Below are 18952 nucleotides of genomic sequence, written 5' to 3'. Positions count from 1 at the left end.
CATAGTCCTCTATCCAGTCCTCTACATAGTCTTCTATCCAGTCCTCTACATAGTCTTCTATCTAGTCCTCTACATAGTCTTCTATCCAGTCCTCTACATAGTCTTCTATCCAGTCCTCTATCTAGTCTTCTATCCAGTCCTCTATCTAGTCCTCTATCCAGTCCTCTACATATTCTTCTATCCAGTCCTCTATCTAGTCCTCTATCCAGTCCTCTACATAGTCCTCTATCCAGTCCTCTACATAGTCTTCTATCCAGTCCTCTACATAGTCTTCTATCTAGTCCTCTACATAGTCTTCTATCCAGTCCTCTACATAGTCTTCTATCCAGTCCTCTACATAGTCCTCTATCCAGTCCTCTATCTAGTCCTCTATCCAGTCCTCTACATAGTCTTCTATCCAGTCCTCTACATAGTCTTCTATCCAGTCCTCTACATAGTCCTCTATCCAGTCCTCTACATAGTCCTCTATCCAGTCCTCTACATAGTCTTCTATCCAGTCCTCTACATAGTCTTCTATCCAGTCCTCTATCCAGTCCTCTACATAGTCTTCTATCCAGTCCTCTATCTAGTCCTCTATCCAGTCCTCTACATAGTCTTCTATCCAGTCCTCTATCTAGTCCTCTATCCAGTCCTCTACATAGTCTTCTATCCAGTCCTCTATCTAGTCCTCTATCCAGTCCTCTACATAGTCTTCTATCCAGTCCTCTATCTAGTCCTCTATCCAGTCCTCTACATAGTCTTCTATCCAGTCCTCTACATACCGGTAGTCCTCTATCCAGTCCTCTACATAGTCCTCTATCCAGTCCTCTACATAGTCTTCTATCCAGTCCTCTATCCAGTCCTCTACATACCGGTAGTCCTCTATCCAGTCCTCTACATAGTCCTCTATCCAGTCCTCTACATAGTCTTCTATCCAGTCCTCTATCTAGTCTTCTATCCAGTCCTCTATCTAGTCCTCTATCCAGTCCTCTACATAGTCTTCTATCCAGTCCTCTACATAGTCCTCTACATAGTCCTCTACACAGTCCTCTATCCAGTCCTCTACACAGTCTTCTATCCAGTCCTCTACACAGTCCTCTATCCAGTCCTCTACATAGTCTTCTATCCAGTCCTCTACATAGTCCTCTATCCAGTCCTCTACATAGTCCTCAATCAGTCATACATAGTCCTCTATCCAGTCCTCTATAGTCCTCTATCCAGTCCTCTACATAGTCTTCTATCCAGTCCTCTACATAGTCCTCTATCCAGTCCTCTACATAGTCCTCTATCTAGTCATACATAGTCCTCTATCCAGTCCTCTATAGTCATCTATCCAGTCCTCTACATAGTCCTCTATCTAGTCATATATAGTCCTCTATCTAGTCATACATAGTCCTCTATCCAGTCCTCTATAGTCATCTATCCAGTCCTCTACATAGTCCTCTATCTAGTCATATATAGTCCTCTATCTAGTCCTCTACATAGTCTTCTATCCAGTCCTCTACATAGTCTTCTATCCAGTCCTCTATCTAGTCTTCTATCCAGTCCTCTATCTAGTCCTCTATCCAGTCCTCTACATAGTCTTCTATCCAGTCCTCTATCTAGTCCTCTATCCAGTCCTCTACATAGTCTTCTATCCAGTCCTCTACATAGTCCTCTATCCAGTCCTCTACATAGTCTTCTATCCAGTCCTCTACATAGTCTTCTATCTAGTCCTCTACATAGTCTTCTATCCAGTCCTCTACATAGTCTTCTATCCAGTCCTCTATCTAGTCCTCTATCCAGTCCTCTACATAGTCTTCTATCCAGTCCTCTACATAGTCCTCTATCCAGTCCTCTACATAGTCTTCTATCCAGTCCTCTACATAGTCTTCTATCTAGTCCTCTACATAGTCTTCTATCCAGTCCTCTATCTAGTCTTCTATCCAGTCCTCTATCTAGTCCTCTATCCAGTCCTCTACATAGTCTTCTATCCAGTCCTCTATCTAGTCCTCTATCCAGTCCTCTACATAGTCTTCTATCCAGTCCTCTATCTAGTCCTCTATCCAGTCCTCTACATAGTCTTCTATCCAGTCCTCTACACAGTCCTCTATCCAGTCCTCTACATAGTCTTCTATCCAGTCCTCTACATAGTCCTCTACATAGTCCTCTACACAGTCCTCTATACAGTCCTCTATCCAGTCCTCTACACAGTCTTCTATCCAGTCCTCTACATAGTCCTCTATCTAGTCATACATAGTCCTCTATCCAGTCCTCTACATAGTCCTCTATCTAGTCATACATAGTCCTCTATCCAGTCCTCTACATAGTCCTCTATCTAGTCATACATAGTCCTCTATCCAGTCCTCTACAGTCCTCTATCTAGTCCTCTACATAGTCTTCTATCCAGTCCTCTATAGTCCTCTATCTAGTCCTCTACATAGTCCTCCTGCGTAAGGTGTTGAAGGATAAAATGCCAAACTTGAGGCTTCAAAACCGTAGTCCACTTCTCATATGCAGTCTGTGGGATGAAGAAGTACTCAGACATTTTACTCTAGGTAAACTAACAATACAACGTAATACTTCATTAGAAGTAAAAGTTGTTTATTCATAAATAATCATTAAGTTAACTACAAATTCTAATCAGAAAGTACTTGTTCTGCCACCGATGATTCTATTCTTCCAAATGTTGGGGAGTGAAATCAATCAAACAATCAAATCAAAGCATAATGTAGTAGTAATGTAACGTAGTAATAATATAACATCGTAATATAACATAATCGTTGTAATGTAGTAGAAACTAGGGGTGGGAATCTTTTGGAACCTCACGATTTGATTATGATTCAAAGGTCAACGATTCGATTATAAAGCGATTATCAATGCAACCATTTTTTTGTGTACATTTCAATGCATGATTTAAAAAACAAAATAATTAAATACTTCCTATGAACGCAAAATCCTCCTGTTACAGGCGATGAGCACATCCCTGAGAGAACAACAGTATACTGTAGTCTATATACAAATATTTCAATACAATAATTAATGCAGCTGCATTTCAACACATCACAGCGTAGCGGTCTGTGGGATCACAGTTAACGTTTCATAGAGAGACCAAACAAACTAGAAGTAAAACCAGAGACTGTCCGTGGAACAAACTACAAGGCTGCTGCCGTATTTATGATGTTATGTTCAGTGTTTATGTAGCCGCTACGGTGTTAGCCTAGCTTAGCTCTGAGTGAGCCGAACGCCAAAACAAGCATTTTTTAAAGTTATTTGTATCTTAACGGACAAACTTAACAAACCATGACTTCAGACTTTTTACTCATCGTCGTAACTTCAGCATACTCTTCATCCCTGGAGTGTGTGTGTGTGTGTGTGTGTGTGTGTGTGTGTGTGTGTGTGTGTGTGTGTGTGTGTGTGTGTGTGTGTGTGTGTGTGTGTGTGTGTGTGTGTGTGTGTGAGACATTGATGAAATGTGATGGTTCTGGAAAGATGGTTCCTCTCGTACCTGAGCCTCCGCGATGGCTTCACTCAGAGCAGCTACATATATAAATATCAGGGTTTCCCGCCACTTTCCTGTTAAGGCGGCCCCCTTAACAGGAAAGGGCTGCCGCCTAAACTAACGTCTTCAGAAAAAATAAATAAATCTATATACTAGCGATATTCGCCGCAGTGTTTCCCCTACCATTGTACAGGCCTGGCGGCCAAAAAAAAACCAATATGCCAAAAATAAGCCACCTATCAATTCATTCATAAATCAATAATCATTTACATTAGGAGCGCCTCCGCGCAGCACAGTAGACAAGCAAGACGCGCGGCCACAACAATCCTCGCGGCGCGCTCCCGCTACGTTCTTCTTCGTGTACTTTACGCGCTTGATGTTGTTCTGATGCCGTTCCGCCTCGTTAAACCACCACGATGTCGCTTGAAAACTTTGAAAACACAGAAAGTTGACACTGTATTTTGATAAGCTGTTGCACTCTTCAGACTGACTCGTAGTGCTCGCACAGATCCGCTCGTGCTCACATGTGCTGATGCAGGTCGAGTGTTGTCGGGAAATATGTCATTGTTATTTGGTTATTTTTTAAAAAATATGTGTTCAATGTAGTAATCAGAGTCTGTAGTCTATTGCCCCCCCAGGCTGTGGTGGCAGCGATGAGGCGGAGACGCGATGGCGACGGGCCGAGTAACACTGTTCCTTACACCCCCCCCCCCCCCCCCCCCCCGTCCGTGCGTCTGCACCCCCCCACCTGGACAGACACCACCTTAACTAATACATTTTCTGGGGGAAACACTGAATATGAAATAGGGCCCTATGAAATCCTTTTGGATTTTTTCCAGATTCCGTTTTATTTTTTCCTAAGTTCTGTGTTTTCTGTTTTAATATTTCTAAATTCTGTGTTTTACATTTTTATAGCATTTTTCCCATCAAATGGTGTCTATTCATGTGGTTGATGAATCAAACTTAAGACATGTACTGAAGAAACATTCTAGTAGTTCTAATTTTAATTTATTGACATTCACAGATCATGAACATGTGTATAAATATGTAAGTGTATGTACATCATTCATGGGGGAGTCACAAATGTTAAAATCATAAACATCATGCACACGTCAACGATCTCAAGTGGACTGCAGCTTTTTGGCTCCGCCTCCTGCTGCCACCACCTGATGTCCTGACCCAATGGATAAGGAACCAAACACGAATATCTCTGCTCATGTGCTGTTTTCTGTTGCATGTGGCTTTTACAAATATTGAGTTGACACCTGGAGCACGTCTTGCTGCTACTCATGTCCTGTCCTTTCTCTCCCTGCAGTATCTTTGCAGTCACTGTGAGCTCCCAGGTGAGGGGAGGGAGACAGGAGACCCTGTGTGCCCAGATCCTCGGCCCCACGGAGCCCATCTCTCTGACCATCACCCTTGAAATGGACTCTGGCAAAACATCCATCCTGGAGGAGGATGTGAAACAGGACCTCTACCGCTGCTTATCCTTCCAGGTGTGACCCGACACATGTACACGCAGTTAACAGATATTTGCTTTTTGGGTATGGAGCTTTTTCGTGGTTTAAATGCCTGAGTTTCCCAGGTCCGGCTCCTCCCCCGGGCCCTCCATTTAACTAATGGCACAAATACTGGAGTCATTGTGTACCTATTCATCCACCCGGCGCCTTGACCGAGGCTGTCGGCACCAGTGGTTCTCTGGAAACGACTCTGGTTTCTGTCACACCGCTGTTCGCTGTTATGCAACACACAGCCTCCATATTGATGGAAATGACCGTCGACCCCAATCGGCAATGTGACAATAGCACTTAGCTTCGCTCGAGTCCCGGTGTCGGGCCCTGCTGCAGGGCAGGCCGAGACTGGCATGTGTCCATCTGCAACCAAACAAAGGCTGCTTTCTGCAAAAGAGCAGCTATGTACCTGCATTCCTGCCCTGACCCCCCCCCCCCCCCCGGAGCCCCTCTCACAACACACCTACAAAAACGCCCCCCTCACACTCATTTTGAATGCGGTTCCTGTTCCTGTTATATAATAGCAGCACCGTTAGCGAGAGACACATCTGCTCCACAAGCATGACAACATTTCAGAATGGGCCTTGTGCAGTGGAAGCCATCCACAACTCGGATGGCTTCGCTTCCAGGCAGTCGACCAAACCTCCGCACATGCAAAATGTACCATTGAGAAAAGTGCTCGTCAACTGGGCACAAGGTCTGGTTCTGCTCTCCTCCCCCTTCCTTACGCACGGATACGTGAACCCTTACACCAGGAATAGTGATCCTTTATTCATGCAGGGAGACCTTACGATTCCCAGTTAAGGTTATTTGATCTTTGTTCACTTTTTATATTAACCTACTTTTTATTCAACACGTTCATACAAGCATACAGTTTCTAAAGCCAATAACAAGGCGCAGATGTAGTAGCAGATGAATCTAGTTCCGTTCCTAGTCGCTTCTGGTCTAATATCTATGTCATTTTAAATTTTTTTATTTTTTTTTCATGTTATATTTAGTAAGGGTCATTTCTTATTTCCTCATTCTGAGCAGCACATTTAATCAATACTTTTACTTTATAATAACTGGAATAGTAAACAGTCCCATAAATGGCCTATTTGACAGGAAACGGGTTACAAGTTAACAAGTTAAGGCACATAGGTGTCTGTTTCCAGCTGTAGTCTCCAGCTGTAGTCTTGCCGTGATATTTTCCATGGTATCCACACATTTCACCCAAGGATGTGTGTCTCGTACAAAAATAATTTGATTCTTAACAAAATGTTAATTGACTCCAGTATTTCCAGAGTTTTAAGCATATTTTGATGATTCTCAGGATAATGTGGTGAGTTGTTTTGGCCTGGACGATGGTGACATGGACTGGTCGCATGCCGACCCACAATCCTCTCTGACAGATGCATGTTTTCTGGTATTGCAGGTCCCCACAGTGCGCACCAGAACTGTGGCAACCATACATGTCACTCTTCAGGGTGAGAGCTCCTCGATGAGCAAGAAGACCAAAATCCTCATTCAGCCGCCCACGTTCATCCATCTCATCCAGACGGACAAACCCATCTACAAACCTGGACAGACGGGTGAGTGACATGGACCATGTCCCCCCGGAGGACATTTTAAAGTGTCTCCCTGTCTTCTCTAGCTGTAGTAGAACTGCTGCTGCTCGGCTGCTGCGTAGGCTTCAAACAGCCCGCATTATCCCGCTGCAGTGCTTACCAATTCAGCTGCAATTGCACTATTTTGGACTACATTACAATATCTGCATAATGCTGAGCAACTTCTTGACAACTTTAGGAATTCTGTCTATATTCAGCACACAGAGGAATGGTAGTTCCTCAAGAGTTCTTGGTGGAGGATTAAAAAACATCCATCAAATCACAATTAAACGCCCACAGCACTTTCTAAAAAATGTATTTTTAATCCTGTGGATTTGGAGTGATTTTTTTCATCTCAATTTCAAAGGAATACTTCACAAAAATAGATTGCAAAAATGAAGAAAGTTCTTGATAATAATGCAGCCGCATTACGCAGTAAAATATATGAAGACATCGGTTTACAAAGTCACAGAAGTGACTTTTAGAGTTCTGCACTTCCCAGAGTGCAACATGATGGTGTCCTTCATGAGGCGTTGCCCCCTCTGAGGAGAACATTTCCATGGCATAGTATTAATAATAATAATAGTATAATTATAGGTCATCAGGGTTATTTTCCATTCACCGTCGGGTGTTTACCATTAGGGATGAGACGATACAGGATACATAATATTAATCATGGTGAATTTCCCTTATTGGGATATTATGAATAACGTCATGGGTGACTTGAAAAAGCTGCGTGCAGGGAGACCTTATGATTCATGATCATCTTATTTACAGACATTTTGATTATTTTTGATCAGGATGTTCACTAAACGTTTTTTATCTCATTTGTAACACAATAACAGTATTTGTTTCTTAGCTAAACGTAAAGTGATGCCTGTGTGCTTGGTGTCATGTTAAAGGGCCACACCAGTGTAGTTGTGACTGCTCTCCATCAGAGGTCCAATCCCAGCGTCCCCCTAAGGTCTAAACCCTGAACCCTCAGGGACCGAGGTAGATGGTTGGGTGTGAGCGGCTGTGAGGGCTTGACATGGTAAATACAAATGAGACACCAAATATATTATATAAATGTTTTGGGTTTTTTTCCCACATTGTTTACAGCGTGATCTGAATGACTCTTATCATTCCAGACCAGACGCACCTGTCAAATAATGTATTTAGTTGTTTTAGTTAAAACAGCTTCAATAAGCTAAATTAAAATAAATAATAATAATAATAATAATAATAATAATAATAAACCAGGGGTGTGATCAAGAAAGCAGGTTTTGCTGAAACCCTGAGAAGAGGGATACAAACATTTTACTGTGATCAAACTTTTTTTAATTTTTTTTATTGAACATCCTGATTAAAAACAATCAAAATGTCTGTAAATAAGATGATCATGAATCATAAGGTCTCCCTGCACGCAGCTTTTTCAAGTCACTCATGACGTTATCCATAATATCCCAATAAGGGAAATTCACCATGATTAATATTATGTATCCTGTATCGTCTCATCCCTAATGGTAAACACCCGACGGTGAATGGAAAATAACCCTAATGACCTATAATTATACTATTATTATTAATAATACTATGCCATGGAAATGTTCTCCTCAGAGGGGGCAACGCCTCATGAAGGACACCATCATGTTGCACTCTGGGAAGTGCAGAACTCTATCTGAGTTTTCCGTTCCAGAAAGAGAGGTAACTCAACCTTTAGGTCAGTTACCATGGTAACTGACTCTGTGAACCTAACCTGCTCACTAGCAGGTTTGCTTCAACAAACCCTGAGTTTCTCCTACATGTCTCCGCCCTTTTCTGGAATCTGAACCAACTCTGAAAACATGTGCCGTCCTTTCCTCGTCAACCTAATCGATATGGAAATAAAAGTGATTCTAGCAGCTTCACGTCAGGAGAGGATTTTGATTACTTAGAAGGAAATTACCGTTTTTCTACCGATCACATATCTAAACAATATTCTCCAACATTTTCAACATTTCATATTGCGCACATAATCCAGATTCTTTGCAGAGCTCTTTAGATTTTTTTGCAAACGGGAGTTTTCTGAAATGTTTAAGGACATTTCTTTGTTGAAATAGATGCTTATATTTACTGTTTAATATGTGAAATATGATTAAAATCATGTGCCTTAGTCTACGTATTTGTGCAATATTCTTATGCTTAATTGTCAGCTGAAGCCACTTTCTTTTTGTGCCTGGGGAATTGAAAATAGGCAAGCCTGAAAATAAAGACTTATTACCTTTAGATCAATCGACTGTTTCATTCAGTTATACACATTAAGTCGGGCCATAGATGTCTTCCACGACAACTGTCTACTTTGATGCAGTTATGTTGGTCGGCTTTCTAAGGATGAGCTCGTTTTCTCCATAAACACTCAGTAATATCTAATAACACTCTCCCAGTTACCATGGTGAATCGTAGTATCGGAGCTCCATTGATGATGGCTTTGTAGAGTCGGCAGGCATGCGTGTAACTCAGAGTTTACATACTCAGAGTTTACATCCTCACAGTTAATTGAACTAACTCAGAACTGCTGTTCTGGAACCGAAAACCCCAAAAGTTCAGGGTTAGGTTCAGAGTTGGTTGAGCCTGCTTGCTGGAATAATAATAATAAAAATAAACCAGTAGCCTATGATGACATTCCTGTGATTTCAAGTGTTTTATGTTCCATATTAAATCTTGATTTAATGTTTCTGTGTAAATGTAATATTCCAATAATGTGCCGTCTTTTTTTTTTTTACTCTTCCGGGCTTCCCCTGGTAACCCCGTGTTTCACGTCACAATGCTATGAACTGTGGGTAATTCCCTCAGACAAAGTCGGCATTGATGCCGAGTCCATGAGTCTGTGAGGGGGGACACTGGGATTGGGCCACCGTATCTGTGTTTACTTTAGTAGAGCACCGCCTCCCTGTTTTAACCTCCGTTCACTGACGTTCCTGTTGAAACGATGTAAAAATGTGGCCCGGGTGGAGCTTGTCGCTAATATCACGTTCAAGTGAGTCTCATTCTGGCGTACACCGACCTCAATAACAAGCTCACTCTCTTTTTACTTCCTGCACAAGAAACACATGTCCCCTCGGCTGCATCCCATTGGCCAACAGTTCTCAGGCTCTGATTGGATGTTGCAACTTCCCAGTATGAATATGAGGAAGACATACTGGGAGAAGTTGGACATCATTCATTAATGGAGACTGTTGAGTCTGAGGTGTGACTTCTAGCCAATTGTTGCCCTCCTTCATACCTTGGTTCCGCCCTCTGAGCTGTCAATCCCAACAGAGCTACCACAGCTGTTAGGCTGAATGTGATTACACCTGGAAAAATAGTTCCTTACTAGAACTGAATTTCTCACTGAATTTGAACTAGAAGGAGGATTTTAATGTCGAGGTGAGTTTTAACGAACCTGGACAAACATTTTCAGGAACATTCTGGAATGTTTATTAAATCTGGACAAAACATAAACAAACAAACAATCTAAAAAATCATACAACTTGGTGAGCTAGCTAGCTGTTGTGGCTGATTAAAGACATGTAATGCTGGGATGGTCCTTTAAGACTTTTAAGCACATTTGATGATTATCAGGATAATAGTGAATCGCAATTATTTTGGCCCGGATCATTGGGATTAATTGAATAAATTTCATATGGCCCAACCTTAATTTGTTTGGCTCATTTGGCTGAACATTTACCAGCCAAACATGCTATTGAGTAGTATTATAGGGAATGCAGTATCCAGTCTTTTTGGAGCCTGGACCCATGCTACTTATAGGGTCTTGGCCTCTGATGCTTAATTTTCACAGCTCTCTCTCTCTCTCTCTCTCTCTCTCTCTCTCTCTCTCTCTCTCTCTCTCTCTCTCTCTCTCTCTCTCTCTCTCTCTCTCTCTCTTTTAAATCTGTCCCCCAACTTTGTAGAAAGGCAATACTAAGGGCCCCTTGAAAGTCTTGTTCCTCTTCTTTGGTTTAACTGCTGCAGATGAAAACTTTGGACAGTTCTTTATGTTTCAAATTATTTTCACTAGAAACTTTGCATACAGGTCTGTAAGAACATAATTATGTGTTGCTATTTGTCATATTTAGAGAATACATTTCTGTAAATTTCTGTTTTTATTTTTCCTTCTTTTCTTTAGTCCAGTTCAGAATCGTCTCTATGGATGCCAATTTCATTCCTGTCAATCGAGTGGTAAGTTCTGTTTATCCATTGTTTTGCCCTTCACGTGTGTGACATTGTCGGATGTGTGTAATAATTCCAAGCAGTAAACTTTGCAGTCTGCTGTGATTTCTAGCAAGCAGTCAGTGAATGTGAAGAGCGAGGTCTATTTTGGTTCAGGAGAGTGGGAGGTGAAAGGAGGGCTGTTTGTTGATTTTGAAGACAGCGTGGGCGTGAAGCTCTGTGTGGACGAGTGTGATAAACATGCTGTCAGAGTTCATTTGGAACACACTGCATCTGACCCAAACATCTGAGTCAATATGGGCTCAAGGCCTTTTCCGTTGGTGTCGACAGGCTGGAAACACGAAGCAGCGGACGTGAAATTAATTCAAATGGATAATAAGATGGGGGGAGGTTACGAGTAGACGTGGGACGAAATGAAAATTTCATGTCACATTTATCCTACTGAAATAATTTGGATTCACAATACTATCTCATATATATATATATATATATATATATATATATATATATATATATATATATATATATATATATATATATATATATATATATAAATATATTATTTTTGTATCCTGTATTTTCTAAAAGAAGCTCTATTTTTCCCATGTCTACCATGACGGCTAGACTTTTTCAAGCCGTTAGGATTATCCCATTTTATATATATATATATATATATATATATATATATATATATATATATATATATATATATATATATATATAATCCCATCACTAGTTGCAAGAAAGTGGCCGGTTTCATATGGGAAACGGTTGTTGTTACTTCGGTTAATTTGGCACAATGAGATGAACAAACCTTTACACATGTGACTTTGCAATACACATTTTTGTTGGCTTAATATATGTCATTTTCAGTCTCTGTTTTCAGTCAAGTGATGATTAAACAAATGGAAAAACTACAGTAATATTCAAGGTGAAACAGAAAATCATGAAGGGTAACTTCAGTTACAGTATTTCGAAACCCTAGTTTTCCAATTTTTTTTGTTTATATGACAAATGGGGACAGGCATTTTTGAAAAGTGTCCATGTTGAGGGAGAAGCTGCAGACAGCAGCCACTAAACCTTGTAGAAAGCCTTCCAGAAGAGTTGAAGCTGTTATAGCTGCAAAGGGTGGACCGACGTCATATTAAACCCTATGGATTGAGAATGGGATGTCACTTAAATTCATATGAGAGTCAAGGCAGGTGAGCCAATACTTTTGGCAGTATTGTGTATTTGCAGATGGACTAAAGTTTCAGTCCTGTTCTCTGTGTTGTTCTCTATTGTGATGACTTGAGACGGCGCTCCTTGAAAACAACATCAAGCCATGTGTGTGTTGTATTACGACGTCATGACGTATGTACAACAGGCAATTGGGTCGAGGCCCGTTTGGGTGGAGAAGTGTGAGTGCAAAGCAGGGGGGGGGGGGGTTACAGTATCTGTAGCTATTAATGTGATGCTCATCATTTTCAAGCCATATTTTTCTGGCCCCTCATTTTAGATAATTTCCATCAACCGGCCCTCATTCATTTATTTATGGAAAAATATACAAGATTATGATTATTTATGTATTGTAATTGCATATAGGCAAAAGTGCAAATTCTATGTGCTGTTGATCAACTTTTATATCATTCATTTTTTCCCTTTTCAGTACAAAGTGGTGGAGCTCACGGTAAGAGTGACTAAAAGTTCTTGTATGAGTGAATCTGCTGCACCCAACAGCTGTTTAAAATCAGTCTAGAAAGCTCACGTTTTGCTTCTGTAATGTATATAGTGCTGCAGGAATGGGTAATTGTTGTTGTGATATGACACTACAAATAAAATGTAATTGAGTGAAGTACTTTTGTCGGCCAACACAGGAAGTTAGCTTCTTCCTTGTACTTGATCCCTCAACCAAAAGCTAATGGGAGTTTTGCATTGACTTTTTGCAGAAAATAATCTCTGTGGCAAATGTTTATGATACTTACATATTTTGTTCAGCAAGATCTTACATATTTTATGTGATTTTGAGGCAAACCGATGATGCAGAGGGCGTATTATTTAGAGGCAGGTCTGATCAAATCATTCAGGCTTTGTATTGGATGTAAAGTAATGACTCCTTTACAGGACAGGGATTCACTTAGCTAGTCAGGAGATGGCAGAGCCAATCAGGCAGGATTACACAGATCGGATAACCTGGGGAAAATATTTTCACTGTGTTTCTAAAGATTTTGGTTGAGTTTAAAAACAACAATCTAATGATAAAGAATTCACTAAAACATAAAATAGAGGAATTATCTATTGATCGATAGAGCTTCATATATATTGTCTTCTGTAGGATCCCAATTCAAATCGCATAGCCCAGTGGTTGGATAAGACGGTGGTTAGTGGCATCCTGGATCTTTCCCACCCGATGATTCCTGAGGCAGAACAAGGAAGCTACGGGATCACCGCCTGGACGGACAAAGGAGAGCAAATATTCCACAACTTTGACATCAAGGAATACGGTCTGCAGCGGTTACATGCCTAACAGAACGACTCACATTTACGCAAATAATAATGTTTGATCTGTGTAAATTTTCAGAATTAAGATTTTTTATTCTGTATCCTTTACTTTTAGTTTTGCCAAAATATGAAGTCAAGGTTCATCTGCCCAGTGTGATTTCCATCCTTGATCGAGAGGCAATGCTAAAGATTTGTGGAAAGTGAGTTTCCCACTTAAACGGGCTAATGAAGTTTAGGATAGAATTGAAATCAAACTAGAATTATCCTCACTTTTCGGATAAGGAAATGTGAAGCAGAATGATACTGCTGATCTTGTGCATGTTTTTTGCTAAACGTAAATTAAGAACATAGGCTATCCATTTCCTGAATGAGGCGGCTAGACGCTAACGTACCAATAGAGCAAACAACTGCAACAATCCTGATAGAGCTAACTCCATTTCCGCGGCGATGCCATCTATTATGAGCTGTAACAGTCGTCGGCCAGGAGCTTGCCAGTGGGGCATGCTAACATGCACAGAAAATCATGCACAGCCTGCTACATGTAACTAGCTTTATAAAAAAGAGGGGTTCTTGCTAGCTTTAGCGGTCACTTTTATGGGTATTGATTTCTTAGCATATCATAACTTGTAATTTCAATTTTACTCTAATGATGGTTATAGTGCTGTTACTTTCTTAATGAACTCTGCACCTGCTGTCTATGGGATGAAACTAACCTTAAATACAAAACTCTTAAGAACAGGATACATTTCTAAAAAGCATCTCTGTGTCCTTGTTCTCTTCCCTGCAGATACACCTATGGCAAACCTGTTGTTGGTTCAGTCAAGGCAGTGTTTTGCAGACATGCCCACCGGTTTTACTGGAGTGTCCCAGAAAATGACCTCTGCAAGACATATGAACTGACAGTGAGTGCTCCAGATCCAAAACTGTGACTACGGCTGGGCGATTTAAAACATGTTTTTCTCTAAACAAACTAAAAGGCAAAATTTAAATATGTATTTTCTTTATTAACACAATAAAAATCAATGAAATTACCAAGTAGTCTAGGCTTATGTGAAGAAATCAGTTGTTGAAGAATAAAAAAAACCCAGCACCACTTGGCGGTCATTATTGTGCAAAGATTTTTTTTTTAACTCAAATTGGAAAAAAATGTCTCTTGTAGGCCCTCCCTGAAAAGATTTGTAAAATGAAATACAATAAATAATATTTAGCCCGGGTGTAGAAAGCAGGGATTTAAATAAATGAGTTCCTAAATAAGTGCAGTAATACATCTGTAAGATAACTAAACTAAAAGTAATTTGGTTTAATAAAGAGTAAAAATTAATCATAAATGAGTAAACACGGCATAAACACGGGAAAACACAGCAGAAAACATTTATTGATCCCTCAAAAACATTACTAGCACAATAAACACTATATTGTATACAACACTTTTTTACACAGAAACCTCTGTGAAAATTCCACTAAAAGTCCCCCAAAACAGCGCTCCACTTTGCCGTTGCCGCTCTCCTTCACTCCAGCTGCACGCACTTCTGCCCTTCCCCCCTTCCCCCTTCGGAAAGCCCTGTGATTACTGTACTGTCATGTATATCAATGGAAAGCCGTTTAAATTAGGGCGATCGCGTGAATGGTTGAGGACTTTCAATTTCCTATGTCCATTTCTGTTGCAGGCAACTGGATTGTACTTAAGCAAAACAAATCTGCGGAGTCTAGAACTGTTTTTGAATCGCGATTTTTCCCTTCAGCCATTTCACAAACCATAGGGAACCCTACCTTTGCCATGCTCTAATCGTTTTTTTTTTTTGTTTGAAATTGACTCATGTTCTTGTCTTCTAGACGGATAAAGGTGGTTGTGCCACCCAAACTGTCAACTTGACAGAGTTTTCCCTCAACAAGAACAAATACAACGATGGCTTTGAGGTGAATGCTGAAATGGAGGAGTACGGTACAGGTAGGTTGACTAAAGACACTGGTAGGTTGACTAAAGACCCTGGTAGGTTAACTAATAACACTGTCAGGTTGACTAGAGATACTGGTAGGTTGACTAAAGACACTGGTAGGCTGACTGAAGACACTGGTAGGTTGACTGAAGTAGTGCTGTGCGATATGGACAAAATTTTATATCCCGATATAGCTAATTTTATATCCCGATAACGATATATATCCTGATATAGTATTTTTTCTTAGAATTATATATATTTATATATATATAAATAAATCAATCACATCTCAGCACTATTTTTGATAACCATGTGAATGAAAGGCAAATGAATGGCACTTTCTTCTTTCCTTTTATTCGTGACTTTTTGCACAGCAACCAAGCGATACAAAGGTCAGTGTTCCCAAGGAAGGAGTACAAGACTTTTTTTGACGTAGTCAAGTGGTTTTATTAACACAAGTGTTTTATTTTGAAAAGTTTTATTGTTGAGTATGTACCGAACTTCCTGTTCGCTATATTTGCCCTGTGCTGAATTGCTGCGCCGTGGTCCGGCATCCGCCAGAAATAGAAGTCCGTATTTGTTGCGGAGAGCTGCGGACTGCCGGAGCTGAGACGCAGCGGACACGCAGCGCAGCGGACCTGGTGGGGATTGACCCATAGACTAAAGTGAAACGTATCTGCTCCGCTGGTGTGGCGGAGACGCAACGCAGCGGAGACGCAACGCAGCGGAGACGCATGCAGTGGAAATGCGTGTAGCAACAGTGCTAAACAAGTAGACTACACGTTAAAATTATGATATAAACGACAGAGGGTTATATCCTACGGTAGACATTTTTATATCGTACTACGATATATATCGTAATATCGCACAGCTCTAGACTGAAGACACTGGATAAACTGGTAGGTTGACTAAAGATACTGGTAAGTTGACTGAAGACACTGGTTGGTTGACTGAAGGCACTGGAGAAACTGGTAGGTTGCCTAAAGACAGTGGTAGGTTTACTGAAGACACTGGTTGGTTGACTGAAGGCACTGGAGAAACTCGTAGGTTGACTAAGGACAGTGGTAGGTTTACTGAAGACACAGGTAGGTTGACTGAAGACACAAGTAGGTTGACTAAAGACACTGGAGACACTGGTAGGTCGACTAAAGATACTGGTAGGTTGACTGAAGACACAGGTAGGTTGACTGAAGACACAAGTAGGTTGACTGAAGACACTGGTAGACACTGGAGATATTGGTAGGTTGACTAAAGACACTGGAGACATTGGTAGGTTGACTGGAGACACTGGTAGGTTAACTAAAGACACAGGAAACACTGGTAGGTTGACTAAAGACACTGGTAGGCTGACTGAAGACACTGGAGACACTGGTAGGTTAACTAAAGACACTGGTAGGTTGACTGAAGACACTGGAGACACTGGTAGGTTGACTGAAGACATTGGTAGGTTGACTGAAGACACTAGTAAGTTGACTAAAGACAATGGTTGACTAAAGACACATGATACACTGGTAGGTTGACTGAAGACACTGGAGACATTGGTAGGTTGACTGAAGACACTGGTAGGTTGACTAAAGATACTGGTAGGTTGACTGAAGACACTGGAGACACTGGTAGGTTGACTGAAGACACTGGAGACATTGGTAGTTTGACTAAAGACATTGGTTGGTTGACTAAAGACACTGGAGACACTGATAGGTTGACTGAAGACACTGGTAGGTTGACTAAAGATACTGATAGGTTGACTGAAGACACTGGAGACACTGGTAGGTTGACTAAAGACACTGGTAGTTTGACTGTAGACACTGGTAGGTTGACTAAAGACACTGGAGACACTGGTAGGTTGACTGAAGACACTGGTAGGTTGACTAAAGACACTGGAGACACTGGTAGGTTGAGTGGAGACGCTGGTAGGTTGAAGACACTGGTAGGTTGAGTGAAGACACTGGAGACACTGGTAGCTTGACTAAAGACACTGGTAGGTTGACTGAAGACACTGGAGACACTGGTAGGTTGAGTGAAGACACTGGTAGGTTGAGTGAAGACACTGGAGACACTGGTAGGTTGACTAAAGACACTGGTAGGTTGACTGAAGACACTGGTAGGTTGACTAAAGACACAGGAGACACTGGTAGGTTGACTAAAGACACTGGTAGGTTGACTGAAGACACTGGAGACACTGGTAGGTTGACTGAAGACACTGGAGACACTGGTAGGTTGACTGAAGACATTGGTAGGTTGACTAAAGACACAGGAGACACTGGTAGGTTGACTGAAGACACTGGTAGGTTGACTGAAGACACTAGTAAGTTGACTAAAGACAATGGTTGACTAAAGACACAGGATACACTGGTAGGTTGACTGAAGACACTGGAGACATTGGTAGGTTGACTGAAGACACTGGTAGGTTGACTAAAGATACTGGTAGGTTGACTGAAGACACTGGTAGGTTGACTGGAGACACTGGAGACACTGGTAGGTTAACTAAAGACACTGGAGACACTGGTAGGTTGACTGAAGACACTGGTAGGTTGACTAAAGACACTGGAGACACTGGTAGGTTGAGTGAAGACACTGGTAGGTTGAAGACACTGGTAGGTTGAGTGGAGACGCTGGTAGGTTGAAGACACTGGTAGGTTGAGTGAAGACACTGGAGACACTGGTAGGTTGACTAAAGACACTGGTAGGTTGACTGAAGACACTGGAGACACTGGTAGGTTGACTAAAGACACTGGTAGGTTGACTGAAGACACTGGAGACACTGGTAGGTTGACTAAAGACTCTGGTAGGTGAACTAAAAACACTGGTAGGTTGACTGAAGACACTGGTAGGTTGACTGAAGACACTGGAGACACTGGTAGGTTGACTAAAGACTGGTAGGTGAACTAAAAACACTGGTAGGTTGACTGAAGACACTGATTGGTTGAGTAAAGACACTGGAGACACTGGTATGTTGACTGAAGACACTGGTAGGTTAACTAAAACACTGGTAGGTTGACTGAAGACACTGGAGACACTGGTAGGTTGACTGAAGACACTGGAGACATTGGTAGGTTGACTAAAGACACTGGTAGGTTGACTAAAGATACTGGTAGGTTGACTGAAGACACTGATTGGTTGAGTAAAGACACTGGAGACACTGGTAGGTTGAGTGTAGACACTGGTAGGTTGACAGAGGACACTGGTGATTGTCAGTAGTAGTCAGCACTAGTTCCCAATGATCTGTGTGACCTGTATGTTTCCTACCGTCTAGGGGTCATTCTAAAAGGCAGTGGGCAAACCAGCTTCAGCAGTCACATCAGAACGGTCACCTTTGAGGATGTACCTGCAGCATACAAGCCTGGTATCTCATTGGAGGGAAAGGTAAGAGTCTCATTAAATACCACAGGGAGCTGTTTCCTGCTTTCAGCCTATGACAGCACAAAGATGAAGATTGCTTTAATCCCTTGCTCATCGGGAGGCTCTAAGGATGCCACTTTCAATATCCCGGTCCACCACTTTTGTCCAGACTTGTACAGAGAGTTGATGGGCCCCAGAGGAGTAATTCAGCTTCTAGTCAATATATGTTTCAACACTGTAGAATTAATTTTAAAACCTTTTTCCATTCTCGGTCTCCAGAATTTACATTACAATCCATAAGTGTTAATTGTTTCTTTTTTTGCTGAGACTTCAGCTTGGGATGGTTGGATGGATGGATGGATGGATGGATGACTGACCATCAGTCACGATTGTCACAGAGAGGAAGCCCGTGAGAAGAACAGATCATAGAGAAATCCGAATGCTTTGTCTCCTGAAATTGGGGACACT

The 18952-nt window shown here is 41.4% G+C and overlaps 1 protein-coding gene across 5 annotated transcripts in view; it reads left to right on the top strand.

Annotated features, from left to right (window-relative positions):
* LOC311020095 (alpha-2-macroglobulin-like protein 1) overlaps positions 1–18952 on the top strand; it is a 55853-nt gene that overhangs the window by 2910 nt on the left and 33991 nt on the right. For all 5 annotated transcript variants that reach the window (XR_014597870.1, XM_084019930.1, XM_084019928.1 and 2 more), the window contains exons 2-10: positions 4776–4956; positions 6386–6542; positions 10684–10736; positions 12376–12396; positions 13042–13210; positions 13324–13408; positions 13996–14110; positions 15042–15156; positions 18399–18508. Coding sequence is in view for 4 of the 5 variants with exons in the window: in XM_084019930.1 (XP_083876056.1) it covers positions 4776–4956; positions 6386–6542; positions 10684–10736; positions 12376–12396; positions 13042–13210; positions 13324–13408; positions 13996–14110; positions 15042–15156; positions 18399–18508 (1006 nt within the window). In the remaining variant the exon portion in view is untranslated. The remainder of the gene's footprint in view (positions 1–4775; positions 4957–6385; positions 6543–10683; positions 10737–12375; positions 12397–13041; positions 13211–13323; positions 13409–13995; positions 14111–15041; positions 15157–18398; positions 18509–18952) is intronic.

Source organism: Eutrigla gurnardus (genome assembly GCF_963514095.1).
Source record: "Eutrigla gurnardus genome assembly, chromosome: 10".
NCBI lineage: Eukaryota > Metazoa > Chordata > Actinopteri > Perciformes > Triglidae > Eutrigla > Eutrigla gurnardus.
Note: the sequence above shows the minus strand (reverse complement) of the source record. Positions and strands in the feature narration are given on the sequence as shown.